Source organism: Lepidochelys kempii, chromosome 15 (genome assembly GCF_965140285.1).
Source record: "Lepidochelys kempii isolate rLepKem1 chromosome 15, rLepKem1.hap1, whole genome shotgun sequence".
NCBI classification, from domain to species: domain Eukaryota; kingdom Metazoa; phylum Chordata; order Testudines; family Cheloniidae; genus Lepidochelys; species Lepidochelys kempii.
The window spans coordinates 8,782,859-8,808,366 of record NC_136394.1 but is presented as its reverse complement, the minus strand read 5'-3'; the positions used below and the strand labels follow the sequence as shown (position 1 = coordinate 8,808,366).

At 45.7% G+C, this 25,508-nt stretch overlaps 1 protein-coding gene across 1 annotated transcript; it reads left to right on the top strand.

Annotated features, from left to right (window-relative positions):
* Positions 1–984: 984 nt before the first annotated feature.
* HRK (harakiri, BCL2 interacting protein) lies at positions 985–24,420 on the top strand. Its single transcript, XM_073313264.2, has 2 exons — positions 985–1,295; positions 17,460–24,420. Exon 1 carries the CDS (start codon positions 985–987, stop codon positions 1,246–1,248), a length of 264 nt encoding a protein of 87 aa, XP_073169365.1. The 3' UTR covers positions 1,249–1,295; positions 17,460–24,420.
* Positions 24,421–25,508: the final 1,088 nt, after the last annotated feature.

Genomic DNA, 25,508 nt, shown 5'->3' with positions numbered 1-25,508 from the left:
GGGAGGGAAATCAGAGGGTGCAAAATCTGAAATAAAGATCAGGTCACAGGAAGGGTCTTTTAAAATCTCCGACCCTCCATAAAATGGGTATAAAATATCCCCAAGCGGGGGGGGGGGTATAAAATACCCCTCGCCCTAGCCGGAGGGGGGGGGGAAGGAATAGAACACCCCAAGCCAGAGGGTATAAAATATCCCCAGCGCGGGGGGGGGGGAGGAATAAAACACCCCAAACCAGGGGGGGTTATAAAATATCCCCTAGCCGAAGGGGAGGTGGGGTAATAAAACATCCCCAAGCCAGGGGGTATAAAATATCCCCAAGGGGGGTTATCAAATATCCCCTACCCGGGGCGGGAATAAAACACCCCAAGCCAGGGGGGTTATAAAATATCCCCTAGCCGGGGGGGGATTAAAACACTCAAGCCAGAGGGTATAAAATATCCCCAAGGGGGGTTATCAAATATCCCCTACCGGGGCGGGAATAAAACACCCCAAGCCAGGGGGGTTATAAAATATCCCCTACCCGGGGGGGAGGGGATAAAACACCCCAAGCCGCGGGGGGGGATAAAACACCCCTAGCCGGGGGGGGGGATAAAACACCCCAAGCCAAAGGGTATAAAATATCCCCAAGGGGGCTTATCAAATATCCCCTAGCCGGGGGGGGGGATAAAACACCCCCAGCCGGGGGCGGGGGATAAAACATCCCCGGGCCACATGCCCTTGGCTGTCCCGCGGCTGCGCCGAGGCCGAGGCGGGAGGCAGGACAGCGGGGTTTGTGCCGGCTGCGCGGCGCGGCAAGAGTTAAAAGTTACCTTTCCTGCCTCCTGCCCGCAGCCCGGTGGGGCCGGATGATGTCACCCCCTCCTCACCATGTGACACTTTAATTAATAACCGCGCTGGCCGCACAACAACAGCACAGCGCGTTCCCGCCACGCCGGCCGCTGCCGGGGTCTGGACGGGCCGGGCCGGGCCGGGCGCCGCGCCGCCATGTGCCCCTGCGCGCTGCACGGGGGGCCCCCCGCCGCCTGCCGCTGCAGCTCCGCCCGGCGCGGGGAGCGCGGCTCCGGGGCGCCGCTGGTCGCGGCCCGCCTGAAGCGGGTCGGGGATGAGCTGCAGGAGCGGACTGCGGGGCGCAGGGCGAGCAGCAGGCGGGCCGCGGCCGGGAGGAGCCTGGCCACCTACCTGGGTCTGCTCTGCGCCGCCACGCAGGTGGCCGCGCTGGTCTGGCTGATCCGCAAGAGGAGCTGGTAGGGACGAGGGCTCGGGCAGGAGCGGAGAGCAACCGGGACGCGCCACAGGTAGGGACCCAGCCCGCGCGCAGCCAGCCCCCCGGGCGGGGGGGGGGGGCGCTTTGCAAAATAACCGGGGCCGGTAACAGATAGCGGGAGGGGGGCTCGGTGTGAAATGGCCAGAGACAAAGGCTGAAGTCTGCAGCCGCTGCCGTCCCCGGTCTGCGGCGCAGCGCAGGCTGGACGCGGGGAGTCTAGTCCGGGAGAGACCCGCGCCGCTCGCCTGGCTTGGGGGTGCCGATGCCAGGGCGCTTGACAGCGCAGGGGAGCCAAGAGACCAACGCACTCGCCGCGGAGCTCCAAGCGCCTTAGGGTCCTTAGCCCCATTGTACAGAAGGAGGAGACTGAGGCACAGATGGGGCGAGAGGCTCGGCCCCAAACCACACCGTGCCTCGGGGCAGAATCCGGTTGGAAACCTGAGCCCGCCCGGTCTATCAGTCTGGGAGCCGGGTGGGGGGGCTGGGAATGAGTCCCGGGCGCGCCGCAATCCGGAGCGGAGTGTTTGATGAAGCTGATGTCAGGGGCTCTCTGTCAGCGCTTGGCACGGCAGCAAAACTCACCGTCCGCCTGATCCGCAGCCAGCAACGGGATCCAGCAGATTTGGTCAAGTGCACGTTCTGCGCGGTTAATTACAGCTGGTAGACACGAGCTGGACGGCGGGGGTGGGCATGGATTGGGGTACCCAGGCCTTTGCAGCCGGGTAGGGATCCAGCTGCTCCTCTGCCACTCTCCAGCATGGTCTGTGTTGTCCCACGGGGAGACCCAGGCAGGTGCGTGTCATCAGTTATTGATCAGTTCGCTTGCAGGATAGTGGAGGGGGCGGGAGGTTGGCTTGTAATGTAGCAAACCTTGTACTGAGCAAATCACCCGAAAGGTCTGTTACGCGCAGATCCAGGACGGCAAGTCCCCATCTCCCCCTGTACAAACATGGACCCACATACGCTCTCCTCTTCCAAAGGCTTTAACTCTTCGCCTTGGAAAGTTCCCAGGGGCAACCTGCGATTCGGTGAGGCCTCTTTGGGGATCCAGCTTCCCACCAGCACCTGGCTGCGGGGACCTTGTTTTTAGGAGGCGCCCTGGCACTCCCAGCTTGTTGCTGTTTTTATTAGTCCGAAAGTTTCTCTTCCCTTTTATAAACCCTTGGCTGTCTAGGGCTTGAAAGCTTCCACCCTCCCCCCGGGAAATGCAGCGGGAGTTGTTGTATGTTAGCTGTAAACTCCAGGGCAGGTTAAAAACCCAGGTACAGACGCCTGGAAGCAAAGGGGAGCTCACTCGGAAGCGGGCGCGGGGGCGCGTTAGGCGGACGGGCCGGGCCGCTCATTCACAGTTTGCTCCAGTCTTTGCAACAGCCCAGAAAGGGGGTGATGAGTGTGGCAGAGCCCGTTCAAGGGAATCAGGGACCGAGGGGGCTCCAGGGTCGTTTCCCAGCGCGCCACACACGCGCAACGGCTCCTCTGAAGTCCCCTGAAGATGGGGAGTATAAGCAAGCCTCGACTCCCGTCACAGCGACAAAAGGGCAGCGAGCAGGAGGCTAGTACCTCGCTGTCTGTGGCCCTTGTGCAAGGGAGGACACCTCACCGGCTTCATCCCGTCTCCCAGGCGGTCCAAGCCCCGAGCTGGAGCCGGGGGTGGGACGCAGCGCAGCCGCCTGCCCAGCCGAGAGTAGGTCTGTGGGCTGAAAGCTGCGGGTTTCGTCCCAGGCCACTGTCAGGATCACTTTACCTGCCAAGCCACAATAGCCTTGTGGGTTTGTTTTCATGGAATGATTTAACTCAGTGGTTCTCAAACTTTTTTTGGGTGGACCACTTGAAAATTGCCGAGGGTCTTGGCAGACCACTTAATGATCTTTCCAAATGTTGTTTGTACCGCTGGCTAGCTATTGTAAAGTGCTTTGGATAAAAGCGCTATATACAAAATCCTTAGTAAGAATTTAACGTTTTTTGGTTCTACAAATAAAAGCACACAACTCATATTTTAGTATCAGTAGTCTTACTTTCTAATGCGATGGATGGCTGTGAAGGAGGGGGGTCTCTCCCTCTTTCCCCCCCCGCTGCGGCAGCCCCCGAGCTGGGGCTGGGAAGGAGGGGGGTCTCTCCCCGACTGCTGCAGCCCCCGAGCTGGGGAAAGTCACCTCTTTCTCTGGCTGCCACAGTCCTGCATGTCTCAAATTCCCCCACCCCTCTTCTCACCTCACTGCCCCCTCCCACCTATTCCCCCCAAGGCCACCACCTCACCTTACATGTGCATCTTCTGCAGGGTCCAGGCACCTAATGAGTGGAGCCAAGCAGGCGATGGGTGGGCCTTCATTCTCTCATGTGCGGACACCCAGGTGCACACCTGAATGGAGGTGGTCTGCAGACCACAGTTTGAGAACCTCTGATTTAACTGAAAGTCACGTGTGCAAGTTCAGGTTCTCTGCTTCCTCGGCCCGTGCAGGGCAGGAGTGGGACTGGGTGGTCTCTAGAACGATTCTCGTCTCTCACACCCACCACCTGGAATCGGGAGCTGGAGTTTGGGTGTAGGATGTCTCCTGATTCCAGAGCCCTGTCCAGTCTGAGTACACAAGAGGTCCCAGCCCCACCAGCGTCAGGGCTGTAAATCCCTGAAAGTTGCTGCCTGGTTTCTTCCCTCCACTCCTTCCTATGCCCACCCGGTGCCAGGCAGGCTGATGCTTTCTTAGGAGAAATATTTTTGGCGTGTTCACTGGGGAAAATGCCTAAAACGGATTCAATGGAAAGCTGCTTTCTCGGTTGGTCACACTGAAGAGTTCCGTGATAACCATATTCTCTTCCCCCACTCCCTCCAGAATATATGGATTGTCCCTGTAGACTAAGCCAGCTGAGTAGAAAGCTCTCTCAGTCCTAGCACTTCAGTTTATCTATTTCTTGAGCGACTACCAGTGGGCTTCACAAAGGTACGTAGGCATCTAAACCCCAGATTTGGGCACCTAAGTCTGGGGTTCAGGAGCCTAAGTCCCAGTTTTAGGCTCCACTGTGATTCACAAGCTCCAGCCCCACCAGCTCCAGCCCCACCCTAAACTCACTCTGCTCCTAATTTATTTATTTATTTTGCCATAAAAATTCCCTAGGCACCTAGTTTCTGCCACTGAGCAAACACACGGCTGCCTCCCTATAGGCATCTGAATGCTTATCTCCGGCCTAAGCCCTACAGTGATTCACCAACTGGGGGAAGACAGGAGTTCAGCTACCCATCTCACACGTGGGCCTGATCAGGTAGGCATGCTGAGTGGCTGGCTACCAGATTGGGTCTCATTCCCAACTTGGCTGGAGGAGGAGGCTGGAGTGGTGGTGCCCCCCCCTTACAACTTCTAGCCCCGTGGCTAGAGCTCTCTCCTGAGAGGTGGGAGACCCCTGTTCAAATCCTTTCTCCCTCTGGGCAGAGGGGGGAATTGAACCAGTGTGTCCCGCATCCCAAGTGAGTGCTCTAACCACTGGGCTGAAAGTTATAAAGTGAGCACGACCGCAACCACTGCTTCCTCCTCCTGTGGCTGGTTTGTTGTGTGTGGAGTTAGGCACCTGCCTAGCACATTCTCCCAAGAAACACCACAGGCTTCTAATCCACGGGACTCCAGGAGAGGGTTCCCAGTTCCTGAATTGCTAGCAGAGATAGGTGCCTCCCTTCAGCCCAGACTTAGGCACCTATCTCATTGAGAGGAGGGGCCTTAGAACATCCCAGGATGTTGACATCTCCCACTGGTTAGCTTAAGTGGCTCCTTGCCTAGTAGGCCAGCTTTTGTAGATTGCATTCTTAGGCACCTCTCTCCCCCCATTCATTGCATAGGGAGCCTAGGTGCCTCACTCAGACTTTGTGAATCCTAGCCTGGTTCCTGGGATTTTCTAGGCACCTAAAAGTCAGTATCACAACACCTGCGTCCCTGTGGGAATCTAGCCCTACAACTTCATCAGTCTTGTCTTGATTTTTGTAATTCCTATGTTCATCGATATATGTTATTTCTTTATTAAATAAACAACTAATTATTTTTTAAAAATACTAATACCACATTGGTGATCTCCCCCCCGCCCGATCAAACAAAAGAAACCAGTTTCTCTTCCTCCCAGTCCCTCTGCTAAACTGCTGGTTTCTTAACCCCTGATTTGTACATTGTGTGAGTTTGCACTACCTAAATTCTGGATGGTTCTGCTAAAATTATCAGCAGTGAAACAGTCAATAACTTTGCCATTTAAATCCACATAATTATTCTTCAGAGTTAACTTCCTATTGAGATGACTGGAACAATTCTCACACAGAGCTAATAGTATTAGAATTGTTATTTATATAGCACCATAGATATGATAGATGTGTTACAATTCCAGTAAAGAGGAAATTTTACTTCTTGCCCATCGGAGTTTAAAACCTAAGGCCTTGTTTCAGGACAACAGTTAAGCAAATATTTAACTCTATCTATATTCAGTTCCATTGACCTCAAGTTACTTGCATGTGATTAAATGCTTTCCTAAACAATGCCTTGCCTTAGTGACAAAACAGGATGAGATGACAACACAGAGAAGGGCAGCAGAAGGGAAGTCCAAAGAAGAAGAAAATATGATTGTCCTTTCCCTCCTTTCTCCTAATCCCCTTGTTTGTTTGTGACCCTCAGTTATGTCAAACCAAGACTGATTTTTGAGGCAGGAATCATATCTTTACTTGTTTGCAAGGTGCTTGGCACATTTTTAGGTGTCTGAAAAATAATAAATAAAAACGTGATTACTTGGGACACCTCTCTATTCATTTAGTGTTTTAAAGTAAGGTTTTAGATAGATAGATGTGTGTTTACACTGTGTGTGTGTTTGTGTCATATTATTATCGATTACGTGAGTGATATACAGCTATTCTGTCTGTCTGCAGATTCAGTCAGGTCATTCAGAAAGTTTTCTTGGCAAACAGGACGACAAAATGTTTTTTTAACTGAAACTTTAAATTCTACACAATGGCAGTGTGTCCCTCAGAGAGGTGCTGGGATGGTGTGTGACTGGACGCAGCTAAGGTTGCTGGATGAGACTGCAGTCAGCTCTACTCCTCATTTCCATTTCCCTTCTCTAACCACTACTGCTACTGTCTCCTCCAGGATTCAATCTGTGAAGAGGTTCATGAACCAAGCTGTGTGGTTTGGTTCACAGTTTTTGGAAATTAATTTCCCTCTGAGATTCACTTGTAGGTTTGAGCTCAACAAACTCAAGCTTCCAAGGGGAACATTACAACTGGCCCCTTTACGTTAGCCTCTCATTTGCCCCCTCCTTTTTGACAAGATGTAGGAACTCGCTTCTTTTCTTAGGGTATGGAAGTGCTGGGAATTGCTAGTGTGTAGAGAATGCAACTATAGGAAGGGATGGAGCTGGTGATACTGGCTGGGACACAGGGAATATTTACCAGCCTCTCAGCTGTGTGAACACATTCAGTCCAAGCTCACCAGGCTGAGGTCCACAAATCCCACCAAACCTCAGATCCAAGGCGCAGTTCAACGGAGTTTGAAGTTAATCGCAAATATTTGCATAGCTTAGTTGGGCAACCTGAGTTCTGTTCCCACTTGGCTCTGCCATTGACCCTGTGTGACCCTGGCCTCAATTTCCCCATCTGTAAAATGGGCCTAATGATACTTGCCTACGCACGGGGTGTTGGGAAGCTTAACTGTTTGTAAAGTGCGTTGAGATTCTCTGAGGTAACATGCTATAGAAATGCAAAGTATTATTCTCAGTTGAGCAGATACAAGCTCCATCTTCATTGTGCACATTCCCTCTCTATACTCTTCACTTCCTTAAGGCTCACAAGGCCAGAGGTTCTGTGCTCACTTGAAGTGCTCCTATGCTGCAGGCAGGGGCAGATATAGCCTCCCACTTCAATTGGGTGCGCCATACTAAACTCTAGTGTAGTCGCAGCATGACACAAAACAGAACAATAAATACAAAGAAAGCATGACACAGTGAGCACCCGGAGGAGGGAATGTGTGTTCCAGTGAGGGCCCAGTCCGCTCCGTGCAGCTGTTCTGGGGCCAGTCCTGATTACTCACCGTGGCGAGACAGACCCCAGCCGGGATGCAGTGGGGAAGGCTGTTCCACTCAACATATGGACCTAGCTACTCATAGTGGGGAGAGGCCTGGCCATGAGCCCAGTGCCCTGACAGTGGTGTAGTGTTAAAAAAAGAGGTGGGTAAAGTAACCTAACCTAAACTTCATATTGCCCAAATGAAAAGTGGGTAACCTCAGTTTATAACTATACTGCCCCTGCATCCCTGCTACCTGGAGACTGGGACACACAGGGGTATTGCCCCTCCCGCTCCCCATTCCTCATCCCCATCCCCCAGTGCACCTTCTGGCAGATTTTGCCCTTTGGGCTTCGATAGCCGCACGCAATTCTGACATCATTGCACAGCCATGTGGCTGGGAGCCGCGTCACTGTGACACAGAGCCTGGGCCATGGAGCCACGTGAGGTTCTCATTCAAAGGAGCGAATGCAGCTCGCTCCTCCCTCCCCCAATGGGGTATATTTCCACCCTTGGTTTCATGATTTCAGTGGTTGCAGCTGAACCCAGGACTCCCCACTACAGCTTTCCCTGGCTTCAAGGACAAAAATACAAATGTAGGTCTTAGAAAAAAAAGACTTTTCTTTGTGCTTTGAAATAACAACAGGGATGATGTTGAGAGTCCAGATGTGAGGAGCCATCCTGGCTAATAACACAATCTCCTGGATGCCACATGTACAGGGGAGCCATCCAACTCCCCTGGTGAGCTTCCAAGTCACATGTGATGAGCTGTGAACACAAACACATCCACACACAGGGATAATTAAATATACCACCAGCAGCTCACTTTCAGGGTTTAATTTATACCTCTTTTTAATATACTGTCTTTTATTGTCATACCTTCCATGTCTTTCTTTCTTTCTTTCTTTCTTTCTTTCTTTCTTTCTTTCTTTCTTTCTTTCTTTCTTTCTTTCTTTCTTTCTTTCTTTCTTTCTTTCTTTCTTTCTTTCTTTCTTTCTCAGTTTTGGTTGAAAACCATTTTGCTCACACTAATATATGCTATATGCAATATCTGAAAAAATGTATCTCAAAGTCACATGGATACTGCCTCACATGACCCTGCTCATTAATAAACTAGGGAAATATAGACCAGAGACAAACCTACTACAAGGTGGGTGCACAACTGGTTGGAAAAGTGTACTCAGAGACTAGTTATCAGTGGTTCACAGTCAAGCAGAAGTGCATATCGAGTGGGGTCTTGCAGAGATCTGTCCTGGGTCCGATTCTATTCAATATATTCATAAATAGTTTGGATAATGGCATAGAGAGTACACTTATAAAGTTTGCGGAGAACACCAAGCTGGGAGGGGTTGCAAGTGCTTTGGAGGACAGGATTAGAATTCAAAATGATATTGACAAACTTGAGAAATGGTCTGAAATAAATAGGATGAAATTCAATAAGGACAAATGCAAAGTATTCCATGAAGGAAGGAATAATCAATTACACAAATACAAAATGGGAAATGAATGGCTAGGAAGGAGTACTGCAGAAATGCATCTGGGGGTTATAGCATATCACAAACTAAATATGAGTAAACAATGTAATATTGTTGCAAAATACCCTAACATCATTCTTCGACATATTAGCAGGAGTGTTGTAAGCAAGACACGAGAAGTAATTCTTCCACTCTACTCAGCACTGATAAGGCCTCAACTGGTATCCAGTTCTGGGCACCACACTTGGGGAAAGATGTGGACAAACAGGAGATAGTACAGAGGAGAGCAACAAAAATTATTAAAAGTAAGATTGAAAAAAATGGGTTTGTTTAGTCTGGAGAAGAGAAGATGGTCATGATAACGGTCTTCAGCTGTGTAAAAGGTTGTTATAAAGAGAAGGGGTTCTCTTTAACCACTCGGGACAGGACAAGAAGTAGTGGGCTTAAATTGCAGCAATGGAGATTTAGGTTAGACATTAGGAAAGATGCCCTAACTGTAAGGGTATTTAAGCACTGAAACAAATTACCTAGGAATGTTGTGGAATCTCCATTATTGGAGGTTTATAAGAACAGGTTAGATAACCACCTGTCCGGAACAACCTAGATAATACTTAGTCCTGCTTTAGTGCAGGGGACTGGACTAGATGACCTCTCAAAGTCCCTTCCAGGCCTAGATTTCTATGCTTCTATGATGTTGCAGTGATGAGCATGGCTCTAGACCTTAGAATAGACGAGATATGTGATGAGCAGTACTTTACGAGCTCTGTAGGATGTTTGTTTTTGAACAAAATATGTATTTGCCCCTCCTCCTGTACATCTACAGAGAAACTCTTCGGTGATAAACGCCTTGTACAGTAAGATGTTAACTCCAGGTCCTGACCACTCATGTGCATTAGGGATTTCATGGCAAACTTAATAAGAATAGGGGAATTAGCTTGCACCACTTAATACTGCTCAGCCCAATCCCTAGCTAAGTCACTATTAGTCTTATGGTCTAGTGGTTAGAGAAGTGGAACTGTAGTCAGAACAAGGGAAAATTCCAGCTTGGCTAATTGCTTACTGCCTCTCTAAATTCCCCACTGAAGTTTCAAATAGGCATGGTATTCTTCACTCTCTCTCTACACCCTAGTAAGTGTATGTGTGTGTATCTATCTATATCCTAGGATGTGCAGCTATCCCTGTAGTGGAACACGGTAGCTGTTTAATAATGCACAACAATGTTATAAAGCAGTTTAGAGTAGGAAATGATCACTCTGTATTTGGGGTCTGCTCCCACTTCTCCCAGGAATCAGGTTTTAAAGGGTATTTGGGCATTGGCTCACTCAGCATTGAAAGATTTAGGTATCTATATCCCATGTTCAAAAATGGCATAGGCATTTAGGGCCCTAAGTCTCACTGGGACTTGGGATGCTAAGTGCCTAAGTCACTTTTGAAAATGGCACTTAATCATCTAAATCACTTAGGCCTTGCAGCACTGAGCGGAGCAACACCTAAATACGTCTACAAATCTAGGCCCACGTATCTTCAATGGAAGCAGGACTGGGCCCAAGGGGTGGAACCAGTTTGTAATGTCTGTTGGACACTTTGGGATTCTTGAATGAAAAGTGCTCTGAAAGTGGCAGCTTTGTAATATATAATCTGACATCACCTTGCAACACCCAGCCAGGGCATGAAGTGTAGTTTGCATGTGCCAATTTGGCATGCAGTGTCATTTGTATTTTGCTCTATTAGTCTAGAAGTGGCAGTGTATTAAATTAAACCCTCTCTCTTCCTGCCAGCAACACCAGCCTGGTCCTATGCTCACTGAGTTGCCAATAACTTCCCCCACTGTCTGCCGCTAGGTTCACGCAGAGCTGCTCTGTCAAATGTCTCAGTGAAGTTAATTAGCTGTATTAAAATGGAGTTGATAGGATTTCTGGAGATATCACACTGAGCTGTGCAGAAGTCCAGAAAAGAGTAAGGACCAGAGGTAGTACGGCAGTTAGGGGACAAGGCTGGCTGATTCAGCACTATCATAGAATCATACGCTATCAGGGTGGGAAGGGACCTCAGGAGGTCATCTAGTCCAACCCCCTTCTCAAAGCAGGACCAATCCCCAATTTTTGCCCCAGATCCTTAAATGGCCCCCTCAAGGATTGAACTCACAATCCTGGGTTTAGCAGGCCAATGCTCAAACCACTGAGCTATCCCCTCCCCACTAGGCTACAGTTTCGCATCATGACCAACAAACCGAATACTCAACCTGTTACATCCTGTGTATTCTGTGTGCCTTCCTGAGTCTGACACTAGGAAGAAAACTTTACTGCTTATTTTCCTGAAAAACTAAGGATGGAGAAATCCTCCATCTTATGCTCCCCATTCATAAACCCCAAAGCCCCTCACTGCTAAACCCGCACAAGAGAAAATCCTCATCACTAAGCCTCCAATAAGCCAGTAGCAAAGAAGCATATTATTGTTAAAGAAATAAAGAGCAGCCACACAATACCTCTTTCTAGGGGTGGATTACAGGACCCATATCTTCTGGGACTTCGGAGTCACCCCAACAACTTTCCCCTTTGGCCTCTGGCCTCCTTGATCTTGCCATCTGCAAACCTCCCTGATCAGCTGTTCCTCTGAGCCTCTCTCCAACGGATCCATGCTTCTTTCCTGTTGCCTCCACCCTACTCCCTGATCTTCCTTTCCCAACTATCCCTTCCACCTCCAGCACAAGCAAATTCAAAAAGCCCTGATGCAAGGGGATATATCTCCCATGGAATGCAATGGAAGTCTGACTCCCTTATGCCAGGGCTCAGTAAGGCCTTTGGTTTCTCACTAGCTCTTTGCTGCATCAGGCTGGAATCCCAGGTGTTCTGCATCATTCTGCCCCCATCACTGTCCTTTCCCCGGACAATCCAACCGCCCCAATATTTTCCTTTGACACGTATGATTTATAGGTACGATTTTATGTACAGTATTAAGCACTGACTACCTGCAAAATGAATCACTGGCGTAAGCAGGTGTAATTCCATGTTAGCCGTGAATTGGGATCCACTTACGCAGTGCTTTGCAAGATAAGTAAAAAGTCAGCTTCTTCCGTGACTTCATCAGTACTAGAACTGCGTACCCAGCCCTGGCTTGACTCTGTGGCTCTGAATAAAGACGAGCCAAAGAAGTGCTGAATAAGGGTGCGGGGCGTCCTACCTGAGCGATTGAACCCCTTTACTGTGAGGCTAGCTCCTTCAGCAGAGCAATTTTCCTATCTGGTAGAAACGCCATCTAGCCAAGCAATGCCCAGAGTGGAGTGATGCTGTGGATAAGACTGAAGGATTTACGAGTGAGATTTCCAAAGCCAGCTGGGGGTTTGGATGCCCAAATCCCATTAAAATCAATGGGAATTAATTGTCCAGTCCACTACCTTTGAAAATCTCAGTCTAAATGCTTTTCATTGTGTCTTTGGCTCTCTTGTTTATCACGAGAAATTAAAAGGGACCAATTCAATGACCTGAAAATCAAAAAGGAATCCTACAAAAAGTGGATGCACTGCTAAGGAGTAAAAAAGAATAGCACAAGTAGGGACAAATTCAGAAAGGCTAAGGCACAAAATGAGTTACACCTACCAAGGGACATAAAAGGCAATAAGAAGAGGTTTGTCAAATACATTAGGAGCAAGAGAAAGATGAAGGAAAGTAAAGGTCATCTACTGAGTGGGGAAGGAGAGCTAATAACTGATGATATCAAGAAGGCTGAGGTGTTTAATGTCTATTTTGTTTCAGCCCTCATTAAAAAGGTTAATGGTTTCCAAATACTCAATACAGTATTAACAACAAGGAGGAAGGAATACAAGCCAGAATGGGAAAGAACAGGTCAAAGAATATTTAGATAAATTAGATGTATTCAAGTTGGCAGGGCCTAATGAATTCATCCCAGTATACTTAAGGAACTAGCTGAAGCAATCTCAGAACCGTTAGCAATTATCTTCAAGAACTCATGGAGGACATCTGAGATCCCAGAGCACTGGAAAAGACCAAACATAGTACCTATCTTTAAAAAGGGGAACAAAGAGGAACCAGGGAATTACAGGTCAGTCTGCTTTACTTGATACCTAGAAAGATATTGGAACAACTTATTAAACAATCAGTTTGTAAGCATCTAGAGGATAATAGGATTATAAGGAATAGCCAGCATGGATTTGTCAAGAACAAATCATACCAAACCAAACTAATGTCCTTCTTTGACAGGGTTACTGGCCTACCGAATATGGGGAAAGTGGTAGATGTGATATATCTTGATTTTAGTAAGGCTTTTGACACAGTCCCACATGACATTCTCATAAGCAAACTAAGGAAAGGCAGTCTAAATGAAATTACTATGAGGTTGGTGCACAGCTGGCTGAAAGAGTAGTTATCAATGATTCATTGTCAAACTGGGAGGGTGTATCTAGTGGGGTCCCAAAGGGGTCATTCTTGGTCCAGTACAATTTAATATTGTCATTAATGACTTGGATAATGGAGTGGAGAGTATACTTATAAAGTTTAAGGATGACATCAAGCTGGAAGGTGTTGCGAGCACTTTGGAACACAGAATTATAATTCCAAATGACCTTCACAAATTGGAGAATTGGTCTGAACTCAATTCAATAAAGACAAGTGCAAAGTACTTCACTTAAGAACGAAAAATCAAATGCACAACTACAAAATGTGGAATAATTGGATAGCTGGTGCTACTTCTGAAAAGGCTCTGGGGGCTAGAGTGGATCACAGACTGAATGTCAACAATGTGATGCAGCTAGGGGAAAAGGCTAATATTCTGGGGTGTATTAATAGGACCATTGTATGTAAGACATGGAAGGTAAATTGCAGATTGTCCCACTCCACTTAGCACTGGTGAGGCCTCAGCTGGACTATTGTGTCCAGTTCCGGGCACTACACTTTAGAAAAGTTTGGACAAACTAGAGTGTCCAGAGGAGAGGAACAAAAATGAGAAAAGGTTTAGAAAAACTGACCTATGAGGAAAGGTTAAAAAAACGGGGCATGTTTAGTCTGGAGAAAAGAAGGCTGGTGGGCTCCGATAACAGTCTTCAGCTAAGTTAAGGGCTGTTATAAAGAGGACAGGGATCAATTGTTCTCCATGTCCACTGAAGATAGGACAAGAATGGGCTTAATCTGCAGCAAGGGAGATTTAAATTAGACGCTAGGAAACACTTTCTAACTAGAAAGGTAGTTGAACTCTGGAGCAGGCTTCCAAGGGAGGTTGTGGAATCTCTGTCACTGGAGGTTTTTAAGAACAGGTTGGACAAACAACTGTATGGGATGGTCTAGGTTTACTCGGTCCTGCCTCACTGCCGGGGGCTGGACTGGATGCCTTCTTGAGGTCACTTCCAGCCATACATTTTTATGATTCTAGGTTCTGACGAGAATTCGAGCATCCTTAAGTGGCTAGACAGGGAGGTACAAGACAAAAATGCATTTTAGTTTCCATGAAAAATATCAAAGGAAATGAAAATTTTTAATTTCCATAATTTTTTTCACACAATTTTGGGTTTTTTTTGTTGAAAACAAAAAATATTTCAGTTTTTGGAAACCCAAGAAAATTTTGGTTTTCCGATAAAAACCTGAAAACATTTGACAAAATGTCAAAAAAGCGCCATTTTTCATTTTTAAAAAATTGCTATGAACATTTTTTGACCCTCTCTACAGAGAGGACATGCTGGCACTCCCTCCTGGTAACCACACCAATATTACATATGGGGTGGAGTTTGGCTTTATACAGTCCCTTTCATACTCAAAGGTCTAAATTCCAATTTGCTAAGTGCTATTGTGGCAAAATTGGAGTAACTCAACTGAAGTCAATTTGAGTTGCCCTGTATTTACAGTGCTGCAAATGAGATCAGAATTTGGCTCAAAGCATATTCCATTAATGAGTCAGATACTGGCAATGCAGCCAATATGCACCAAGTAATGGCTTCAACACAGCCTTTGATATTCAAAGTTGTTTTATTGAGAGATGGGATTTAGGCCAGGATTCTGGGGCTCTCCTTTACTCTTTGGGTGAAATTCACCCCTATGCAGAGAGCCAGCAAGAAGCCTATGCAAAACTTAAGTTGCACTTAAGCCCTCAAAACAGGGCTTACGTGGTGAACAAGCATTGTGCTGGTTCTTTCTCTACACAGGGGTAAATTTCTCACTTGGAGCTTAATGAGTTTTTGAATTCAAAAACCTTTAAAACTTTGTGAATGTTTTCTGCTGTTTAGGGGAAAGAGAAAAAATGTTTGTGGAATGTAACCTCTTCAGGGGATGGGCTGTCTCATGCTATATGTTTGTACAGCATCTAGCATAGTGGGGCAATGATCCTTGGTTGTGGTCTCTAGGTGCTGCAAGAGCACAAGTAAAGTCCTTTTGTAAAACTTCAGGAAAATCCTAACACCCTTATTTGGATTTTACTCAGGCAAAGATTCCACTTCAGTTTATTTAATCCTGCACAGACATTTCTCTGAATCTCATCTCCTCCAAGATTTTTCCTTGATTTTTTTCCTCACCCCTATGAAGTTCACCCTTTGATGTCTGAAGACTTGGGTTCAAATGTGTTTTAAATCACAGTGCAGGTGGCCGAGGTGGTCTCAGGCTAATCCACAGTGATTGTTCGCACACACACAAAAAGCCACTGCATAGTGGCTAGTCTCTGCTCAGCAGAAGCCTAGAAATAAAATTGACAGGAGTTCTACAAGCCAGGGCTGAGGTGCATTGACAGCATGTGTAGGAACCCAAGGCCGGAGTAACAGTTGTGTCCCTCACAAGGTCAGAAGCACTGAAGTGAGCTGTGTGTTCATACCTGCAATTAAACAACCCCCTAGCAAGAGCCCCTTAGCCCGAATCAGCTGGCCCGGGCCAGCCACGGTGTCTCACTGCAGTGTAGACATTCCCTAAGCCAGTATTATCATGCTCCCATTCCCTTGAGCACTAAACACTTTTCCCCCTTTTCCCCACCAGAAAAAAGTTCCTACAGCATAAGCAGATCTGCAGAAAAGGTGAAGGTTCAGGCACCTCCGTGTGTGTGTGTGTGCGTGTGTGTGCTGTGGGTGGCCTAACCATTTGCCTGGTGTTTCAGTCCTGGCTGATTCAATTTGGACTTAGTCCTTCTAGCTTTGTTCACGGTTGCTTTAGATACTTTAGTCTGACAGCAGGAGCCATGGATAGGGATGGGTAGAGAAGGGAGTAATTGCTGAAGTTCCATGTAGACAGGGACCTCTGAGACTTTGTGGAAATTGTTCTGTTTCTGTGGAAACACACCAATCTCTTGTTGCTGAAACAGAGCATGAGTTCAGGAGTTACTCAGCAGTCATTTGCAGCATGAGGATTTGACCATAGAATCATAGAATATCAGGGTTGGAAGGGACCCCAGAAGGTCATCTAGTCCAACCCCCTGCTCGAAGCAGGACCAATTCCCAGTTAAATCATCCCAGCCAGGGCTTTGTCAAGCCTGACCTTAAAAACCTCTAAGGAAGGAGATTCTACCACCTCCCTAGGTAACGCATTCCAGTGTTTCACCACCCTCTTAGTGAAAAAGTTTTTCCTAATATCCAATCTAAACCGCCCCCACTGCAACTTTTCCTTAATGGAAAAGATCTAGGGTCAGATTTGGATCATGTATATATATATACACCCATGTAAATACAAAGTAACAGTACAGAAGCCATGGAGTTACTCTGGATTTCCATTAGTAACTTAGACCAGAATCTGCCCCATAACAAACTGTCAACCCAAATTACTCTCTCATAGTTGACATCGTTGGATATTTTACTACTCACACTTGTGAAATTCATCCGATACAGAGGGCCAGCATAGATTTACCTATTGAGGATTTTATGAGGTCACCCATCACGCTGGGACAGTGGGGGGCAACTTGCGGCCAACGGGCTGCATGCGGCCTGTCACGGTAATCCACTGGCGAGCCGCCAGACCGCTTATTTACAATTGCACAGCCGCCCACAGCTCCCAGTGGCTGCGGTTCACCGTTCCCAGACAATGGGAGCTGCAGGAAGCGCTCTGGGATCTGAGAGCTATGAACCTCTTAAGTCCCTTAAAGGCCCCATAACGGGTATTAATGAGACTTAAAAAGTGTGTAGACCTTGTGCTGGCTCTCTGCCAACTGAAATACTGGAGATGCAAATATGACATAGAAACTCTTTATTTTAAGAGTTTTTCCACAATCTGCTCTTGAGAACTGGGATTTACACTTGCAAATGCCTTTATCAATGAGCACATGTGCCCTAGGACGACACTGCCCTGATGTTACAGTGAACGTGAAAAACAGAGGCATTAAGTGATTTGCCCAAGGCCGCAAGTCAAATCAGTGGCAGAACAGGACTAGAACCCAGGAGTGCTGCAATTATCAATAGACCACAGTGCTTTCCTGTAACAGTTAGTTGTTTCTCTAAAAGTTAACATTTAACTCATCTGAAGCTGGACACCCAAGAAGACTGGGTGTCTTCTTTGGGACAGCCAAAATTAAAGCCACACAGGATTTGTGGTAGCACTGTGAATAAAAGCCAGATCTCTTGTTCTCCTGTGATTTAACCACAAAGCTGTCTTCCCCATAAATTACATACGCCTCTGGTCAGTAAATTCTTGTGTCAGCAGGAAGGTTTATGCATGCATTTAGAAGATGCTTTTATGCTAACCATTGCATCAATATAATGAAAAACAAATTATTTTGCTTTCTCAGGCTGGAGAAAACCCTGCACCCTTGGAGAAAATCATTTCCCCTTTTCCTGCAGGGAATACAGAGTCTGAGCAGCAGCTATGAAGAATGGAGAAAGAAGAGGAGGAGGATAAAAGAGGCTGGAGCAACGTGAAAGAAGATTTGTACTGAAGGAGCTGTTCAAGTGCCCAGCAGCAAAACAGAGACACATACATGCTTATATAGAGAGCATACGTTAATACATGCATGCCTTGTTGAGAACATAAGCAACATTCCTTTTAGATGACTGTGGTCTGAGCGCTTGTGCTCCTGCAGTTTGAGTCAAAAGATTAGTGATGTCCTTGCTGTAGTGCTAAAACTTTCCCCACCAGGCATTGTCTATGGTATGGTATGGCACGGCCCGCATCTGCCCCTTTAAATGTAGAAGTGTGAAAAATCACTTGCAAACCCAGGGTTAAAGAATACCAGCAGATAGTGCATTTGCTGCAAATAGGCATCGGCTTGTCTTGGGAGGTGTGGGAAAGGGGTGTTTAGCCGTTTTGACAAGAGACAGAGTGTGTGTGTGTGTATATTAAGCTCTATGACACCAGGCGAGATATGCTTTTCTTACAACTGTACTTTCTCTGGTGCTACCTTTAATGTTTGTCTAGGGCTCAACTGTCTCTTTGCGGTGCTACAGTTTTACCAGGACGATGTTCTGAAACATGAGACTGGGAGAAATATATTTTGGTTATTAATATTTATACACAAAAAATAGGTTAAGAAGGTGCTATTTTCCTTTCTTTCTACCTGTAAATAAATTAACAAACAAACAAAAAAAACAAAAAAACCACCAGCCAATCTAACCCTGAACTTTATAAAACAACTCACTTTGGGACAGCTCAGCTCTTGTTTTGCTGGAAAGTACCATGCGATATGATAGCAGTCGTGCGGAACAGGCGATTACTTTCACCCCTAGATATTCAAAAACGGCTGAAGGATTTGGCCCAATAATCAGCTATGTTAGAGCTCTGTGGTGGGGAGCTGGTAGGGCTGCATGCCTAAGTCCTTGCTACTCTTTGAAACCATAAGGGTTTAAAGAGCTACAAAGTGCTCAGAGCAGTTTTAAGGCCACGGGGCAATAACAGCCATTCCTACTAGTACTGCGTTAGGTGATGTTCCATTGTAAACCATTACTTTCAGAAGTCTCATAAAAACAGCGATAAAAATGGCTCTAGGCTGGACGTTTACCAACCAAATCTGATCCGATTGGTCATTGTTCTCACTAAACATTTTGAAAAGACTGGGTCCGACACATCCATATTAAACAAGTGCATTCTGTTATTTCAGAGATGTTGTGTTGGATGATCAGCAGAAAGAAGACTCAAACACACAAAATATCACTGAATGTAAACTCACATGAGAGAACATTGTGTATTACCGTTGTGAATAGCACACACTGCACCAGCAACAAGACTAGATCTGGCAAAAAAATATTTGCATGGAAATGTATTCAAATTTACAAACAAATAAATGCTCACCAGACCAGAACATTGAACAAATATTGCAGAATGCTCACAGAAAATCACTGGTGAGTTTGTTACTGGGGTATTTGCACCCAAAGATTGATTTTACTAGTTATGGGGGAGATTTTCAAAAGACACAAAGGGATGTCAGATGCCCAACTTTCATTGACTTTCAATGGGAATTGGGCATATACCTGCTCTTTGAGGCTTTGAAAATCTTCCTGTACTTTCATCCCACCATAGAACAGAAATATACCATGTGACCTTTATATGCAATCAGAACTGCTTGAATTTTGGATACTTGCAGAGCAGAGTTTCGATGCAGTCTCTAGGCTGAAATCTGTGCGTCAAGCATTCATCAATTTTCAGGCACACCTACACGTGTCTGTGGGAATTACTGGTTCTTGAACAATTGATGAACAGGGAAAAGGGTGTAAAGAATAATTTTTTTCCCAGCTCAAATTATGACACACAGTGCGTGAAGAATGGCACTCTTGTTGAGGAGATTTGGATGGGACATGGCTACGAATGGACCTCAGTCTCTTCCATACCACATTTGGGGCATGATTCTGAGAGGTGCTGAACACCTTTAGCTCCCCTTGGGCCCTAGCTCACTCCTACTGAAGTAGATGGAAGTTTTGCTGTTGACTTCAATGGGAGCAGCCTTAGGCCTGCTGATTTCAACAAGCATTGTGGGTGCTCAGCCCTCCTCTGGATCAGGCTGATTCTTTAAGAGAAACATATACATTTATGAAAATAAATCATAAAGGAAATTAAATTGTACCTCTATATATTTTAGCATGATATCCTATACAGACAGGAATCCCGTACTGAGGTGGCTAGGCCACCTCATGTGGCAAATTATCTGGTTTATGTTTATTTGTACAGGACAGGCAGGGACCTCCCCTCCCATGGAATGTCCTCCCCTTTTTAAATGATCAGCTTCCTGCCTCTAAACAGTCAATAACTTCCCAGCTGAGGGAGGAATTGGTCCCCTTCCCTTGAAGTATGTGTAGTTTGCATTATCATTTGCTATTTATATTATGACCCATGGGCTACCTCGGTCTGCAGCTTCAAAACCTTATGTGGCTTTTGCCCCATCTAGGGCTTTCATAAATCAGTCACAGATAAGCCACAATCCTGTGACACAGTGAGACAGTTTAAGGGCACAAGGAATAGGCTCTGCTCTCAGTGTTGTGTCCCTGGTCAGTGGGAGCTACTTCAATCAAGGTATGAGACTCAACAATGAGGCACACAGCACTGACTAAACCTGCAAAGTCCCTTAGTACAGACAGGGCTCAATGTAAAATCCAGGAAGGATTTTCTGGAGGAGGACCGGGCCGAGGATGGGGATAGGGAGAAAAGGGACAGAGACCTCTTCAGCTGTTCCCAAGAACTCAGTCAAGAATACAAAAGGACACAGTATGCCCAGGAAAGCTACAACCATATCAAAAGCATTTCACAGGTTTACATGAGAACAGAATTTGGCATGGGAATTCTTCTTTAACTCTGACTTGCCTGGCTTTTGTAGGCTTAAATCAGATGTTTTGTGTGAATGGAATGTTAGGTTTACGAAGACTTAATCTAACAGCTGAGTCAAGGAAACTAGAGAAGTCTCTTGGCAGAAGCTTTACAGCCAACATTCTCTGTAGATAAATTCAGTGATTTACTAGAGGGTATGTATTTGTCTAAGCCTTACATTTTCAGGTATAAATGACTATACTTGAATGCCTCCATTTTTTGACAAGGAGTGTTTTTATGCTTTTTTTAAAAAAAAATACCAGATTCAACTCCAGTTGATATTTGTATTAGGAAACTAATACATGTTGTATACTCCCCACCATTGTTCTTGTTCATTACAAGGACTGTGCAAGATGGTGGTGGTGGGGTTGTACTTTCCGAATGTAAAGGAAGCCTGCACGGTCCCTCCCCCCTCCTCTCCTTTTTGCAGCACCCAAGAAGCCATTGATTTTGATTAGCTCTGCAGAGGAGCCTCTGTGAAGAGCGGGAGTGCTCTCTAAATGAAAAAAAGGCCTCATCTTAGGTTTCAGCAGACAGTGTGTGTGCAAGCCAGGGAAGAAGGTTATGAGATCATAGTCTGTATGGAATGCTGCATAATGTGGCTGTGAAGAAAGTCTTTATTAATTTTTAAAGCAGCACTTGCATGAGATAGATCCCATGGCTTATTGGAACTTCACATTTCAAATTAGAAATGCAGCTAAGAATAGGATAATACTGCCTCCTCATCCCCCGCATCACTAGGCCAAATTTATTCCTGGTGTAAGTCCATTGACTTGGAGTCAGTGGGGTTATACCCAGGGTGGAATCTGATCTAGTGTTTCTAGATTTCTACTCTCTTTCTTGGAATGCTTTTCACCAGCTAAAAGGGAAGGTGTGGAAGCCATTCTACCCCTTCTATATTACAAGACTATCTGCGCTCGCCTACATTTTTGTGTCCTAGAACAAGTGTTACCATTTGGAGGCAGAGGAAATCATCAAAATACATAGTTTTGTGCTGATGAGGCTTAACTGATCCACTGACTGCTTGTGTACACATTGAAATTGCACCAATTTAACTAAATCTTTCCCTAAATCAGTGTAGTTAAATCAGCGCAGCTCCCTTCGAACAGTTTAAAAAAACTTAATTTGGTTGTTACCACCTTAAACTAAATAGAGACAAGACCCTCAAGTCAATTTTAGAGTTTCCAGAAAGAGGGCAGCAGGTATTTAACTAAATTGTTTAGAAACAGATTTAGTTAAGTGGGTATCCCTTCATTGTGTAGAGTGGGCCTTAGAGATAGGCACTTTCTCTGTTCTTTCGCAAACACTTGACTAAGGGCTGCTACAGCCATATTCCTCACACCAGAAACCTAGGAGATAGAGAAAGAAGCATCTCCCTGTGGGAGCTGGTGGAGAACAGAAAAGTGAGGCAGCAGGAAACCCTTCTCTTGAGAAGCCAGTTTCCCTTGTAGAAAAAGTGTGTTGATAATGGGACCCAGTCTCATGTTGCCAGACCCAATTTTATTTATTTCCAGATTTCTTTATGAACAGCTTAGAGAAGATAGCAGAAAGAACAAGGAGGACATGTGGCACCTTAGAGACTAACAAATTTATTTGAGCATAAGCTTTCGTGGGCTAAAGCCCACTTGTTAACTGTAACAGAACTAGGGAGAGCTCCAAACCAAAACCGTGGATCCAAACTCACCAAACCTTGTGGCATTTTGGATACAGAGCCACACTTCACAGCTAGACCCTACCTCTGTAACATGTTCCCACATTCACATCCCTCTAAGTTTTGGACAAGTTTAATTCTGGAGGCAAACTTTGTGGTTCAGCCTCATCTATACAAGCTGCTGTATGTGGTTCATCTTGCATCTCATGGGACAGAAGCTTTGAAAACACTGGCATGATTGATTACGACCATGTTAATCAAAGTCAAAACCCACTTAAAGCATGAACAATGGGTGACTTAAGAACATAAGAGCGGCCATACTGGGTCAGACCAAAGGTCCATCTAGCCCAGTATCCTGTCTTCTGACAGTGGCCAATGCCCAATGCTCCAGAGGGAATGAACAGAACAGGTAATAATCAAGTGATCCATTCTCTGTCGCCCTTTCCCAACTTCTGGCAAACAGAGGCTAGGGACACCATCCCTGCCCATCCTGGCTAATAGCCATTGATGGACCTATCCTCCATTAATTTAGCTAGTTCTTTTTCGAACCCTGTTATAGTCTTGACCTTCACAACATCCTCTGGCAAGGAGTTCCACAGGTTGACTGTGCATTGGGTGAAAATATACTTCCTTTCGTTTGTTTTAAACCTGCTGCCTATTAATTTCATTGGGTGGCCCCTAGTTCTTGTGTTATGAGAAGGAGTGAATAACACTTCCTTATTTACTTTCTCTACACCAGTCATGATTTTATAGACCTCTATTATAACCCCCACCCTTAGTCGTCTCTTTTCCAAGCTGAAAAGTCCCAGTCTTATTAATCTTTCCCCATACGGCAGCCGTTTGATACACCTAATAATTTTTGTTGCCCTTTTCTGAACCTTTTCCAAGTCCAATATATCTTTTTTTTTGAGATGGGGTGACAACTTCTGCACACAGTATTCAAGATGTGGGGATACCAGTGATTTATATAGAGGCAATCAGAGTAAGCTATTACCAGCAGGAGAGTGGGATGGGGGGAGAGAAAACCTTTTGTAGTGGTAAACACCCATTTTTTCATGCTTTGTGTGTATAAAAAGATCTTCTATACTTTCCACAGTATGCATCCGATGAAGTGAGCTGTAGCTCACGAAAGCTTATGCTTAAATAAATTGGTTAGTCTCTAAGGTGCCACAAGTCCTCCTTTTCTTTTAATAGAGGCAATACAGTATTTTCTGTCTTATTATCTATCCCTTTTTTAATGATTCCCAATTACTTCACCTTCTCAAAAGAATGCCAGGATATCAGGTACTCTAAAGGGAGGGGAGGAATCCTCATGTTCTGTCTATTCCCCTTCCCCAGTCTGTTCTGGATTGAATTTACAACCCCGTATTCCAGAGCCCTCTTTTCTCATCACACAGAGCATGTTTCTGCATCCAGCATGAGGCACTTCCCTTGTCATCATGGTTAACCTCTCTCCTGCTGGTTTGAATAATGCTCCCTTTGCCTTTGCAATGATCACCACTGCCACCTAGCCCAAAGTCCTTTCCACCCTCAGGTCTTCTAAGGAACAGCATCTCCCACGACTAGCTGTGGGACAGAGCTGGGAGCTCTACTACAAACTGTGGAGTTAGTGTATCCGTAATATAAGAGGTTGGTGCCATTTATTAGCGCTCAGCACACAACAGCATTTTTTTTCTGTCGCTGTTCACTCAAATGCAAAAGCGGCTTTTGATATAACCATGTCCGTACACCGTCAGCGCAGGTATTTTGAGCACTTGTGTTTTACCGGCCTGCGAATATTTGTGAAAAGTTAGTTTTCAGCTTAAGGTTCGAACAGTCACCAAAAGTAGATTTCAAACTGTATAAGGGACTCTCAGTATTTCAGGCCATATTATATCATTATTGCCATTCGGTCAGAGAGCAGAAACTATGTCCCCTGACTTAATTTGCAATCATATTCATAACACTCTTTAAGATCAATCTGAAGACCACGGTTTATTTGCTGAAGAAATTCACCCGGAATTTCAAAGAGTGAATACATTTGAGAGTTTTCCAGTTTGCTCCCAGTCACACTCCGCGAACAGATTAAAAAACGTGAAATGCATCAAATCGACTGGGTACAGGGAAGACCCTACAGAGTAACCGTGCAAGTTCCTTCCCACACCAAAGCTAAGGCAAGGCATGTGCTTACTGCAGATGCAATGAGTTAGTTCTGGCTCTTGTGTATAGATGGACATGGCTTCTTTCCCTCTTTTGTAAAAGGAATTTCATATGCTGGAGACTCTTTGTACATATTTGTAATGACTTTATTAAAAAAATCAATTGTTCACTGGGAAGAAAAGGTCTTACTTTTTATTTTTTCTCCAAAATAGAGAAGATCATTTACTATGAATTCTTTCCCCAACCGTGCTCCTGCTCCTACTGAAGTCGATCAAAGTTTTGCCATTGACGTTCACTAGAGTAGGCGTCGGCCCTGTGTTACCTTCTGGAAGGCTAAATGCCATGTCTGAGAAGAGGCTAAGACTCTTTTGCCCCATGAATAAGAATCACCACAACTAATATGAGACAGGGCAGCTCAAGGAATTGCTAATAGACTATAGAGCCCATTACCTCTGTGCTGCCCAGCACATGTTGATAATGACCAAAAAAAAAAAAAAGTATTTGACCCACAGCTGTTTGGTGGAATATGTGAACTGAGTCGACCTCTGCCCTTCATGTGCAACAAGTGCCCACAGTACAAAAACACCACTATACGTGGCACTAAACAATCTCAGGAGGGAGGAGGAAGGTCCAAGGAGACTGAGCTAGTCTCTCACCTCCAGACATGGCTCTTCCACATCAGGACTGAAGTCCATTGGCAGCAATCAGCATGAAGAGAGTTACTCTGCTATGGCTAGCTCTGCACCTGCTCTGTAGCGAAAGGGAGTCTCCATTTCAGGCTCCAGGAGCATCAGACCAAAACCCTCATGTGCTTCTGTAATTATAGAGACACTGGAAGCTTAGCATGGCTCGCTCCCTCAGGGCGGTCTGATCACATATCATGGCCTAATGTACTGAAATAGAACATAGGAGAACCATGCACATGTCTCTGAAGCTAGAATACAGGTCTGGAACAGAGGGGAGAAACAAGAGTCAATAGGGCACTTTGAGGAGGCACAGAGATGGAGAAAAGGCGCTCACATCTCCCAGCAAATTAGAGTGTTGTGGCAGGTGTATAATTCTACTGAAAGCCTCAACCAAACGGAGAGATTCCCCACAGTGAGCAGTAGTATCAAGCCTTGTGTTAGGCTTTTCTGGAGTGTTTTGGCAGTAGTGGAGTGTTTTAATCCTATCAAGTTACTATTAAGATGCTAATTCACTCTCATGTTCGCAGCTGGAAGACAATAGTCAGGGGGGAAAAAAGGGAAGAGAAGAGAA

What these genes read in the sequence shown, in the direction of transcription:
- HRK (XM_073313264.2), top strand. Translation starts at nt 985, where the DNA reads ATGTGCCCCTGCGCGCTGCACGGGGGGCCCCCCGCCGCCTGCCGCTGC.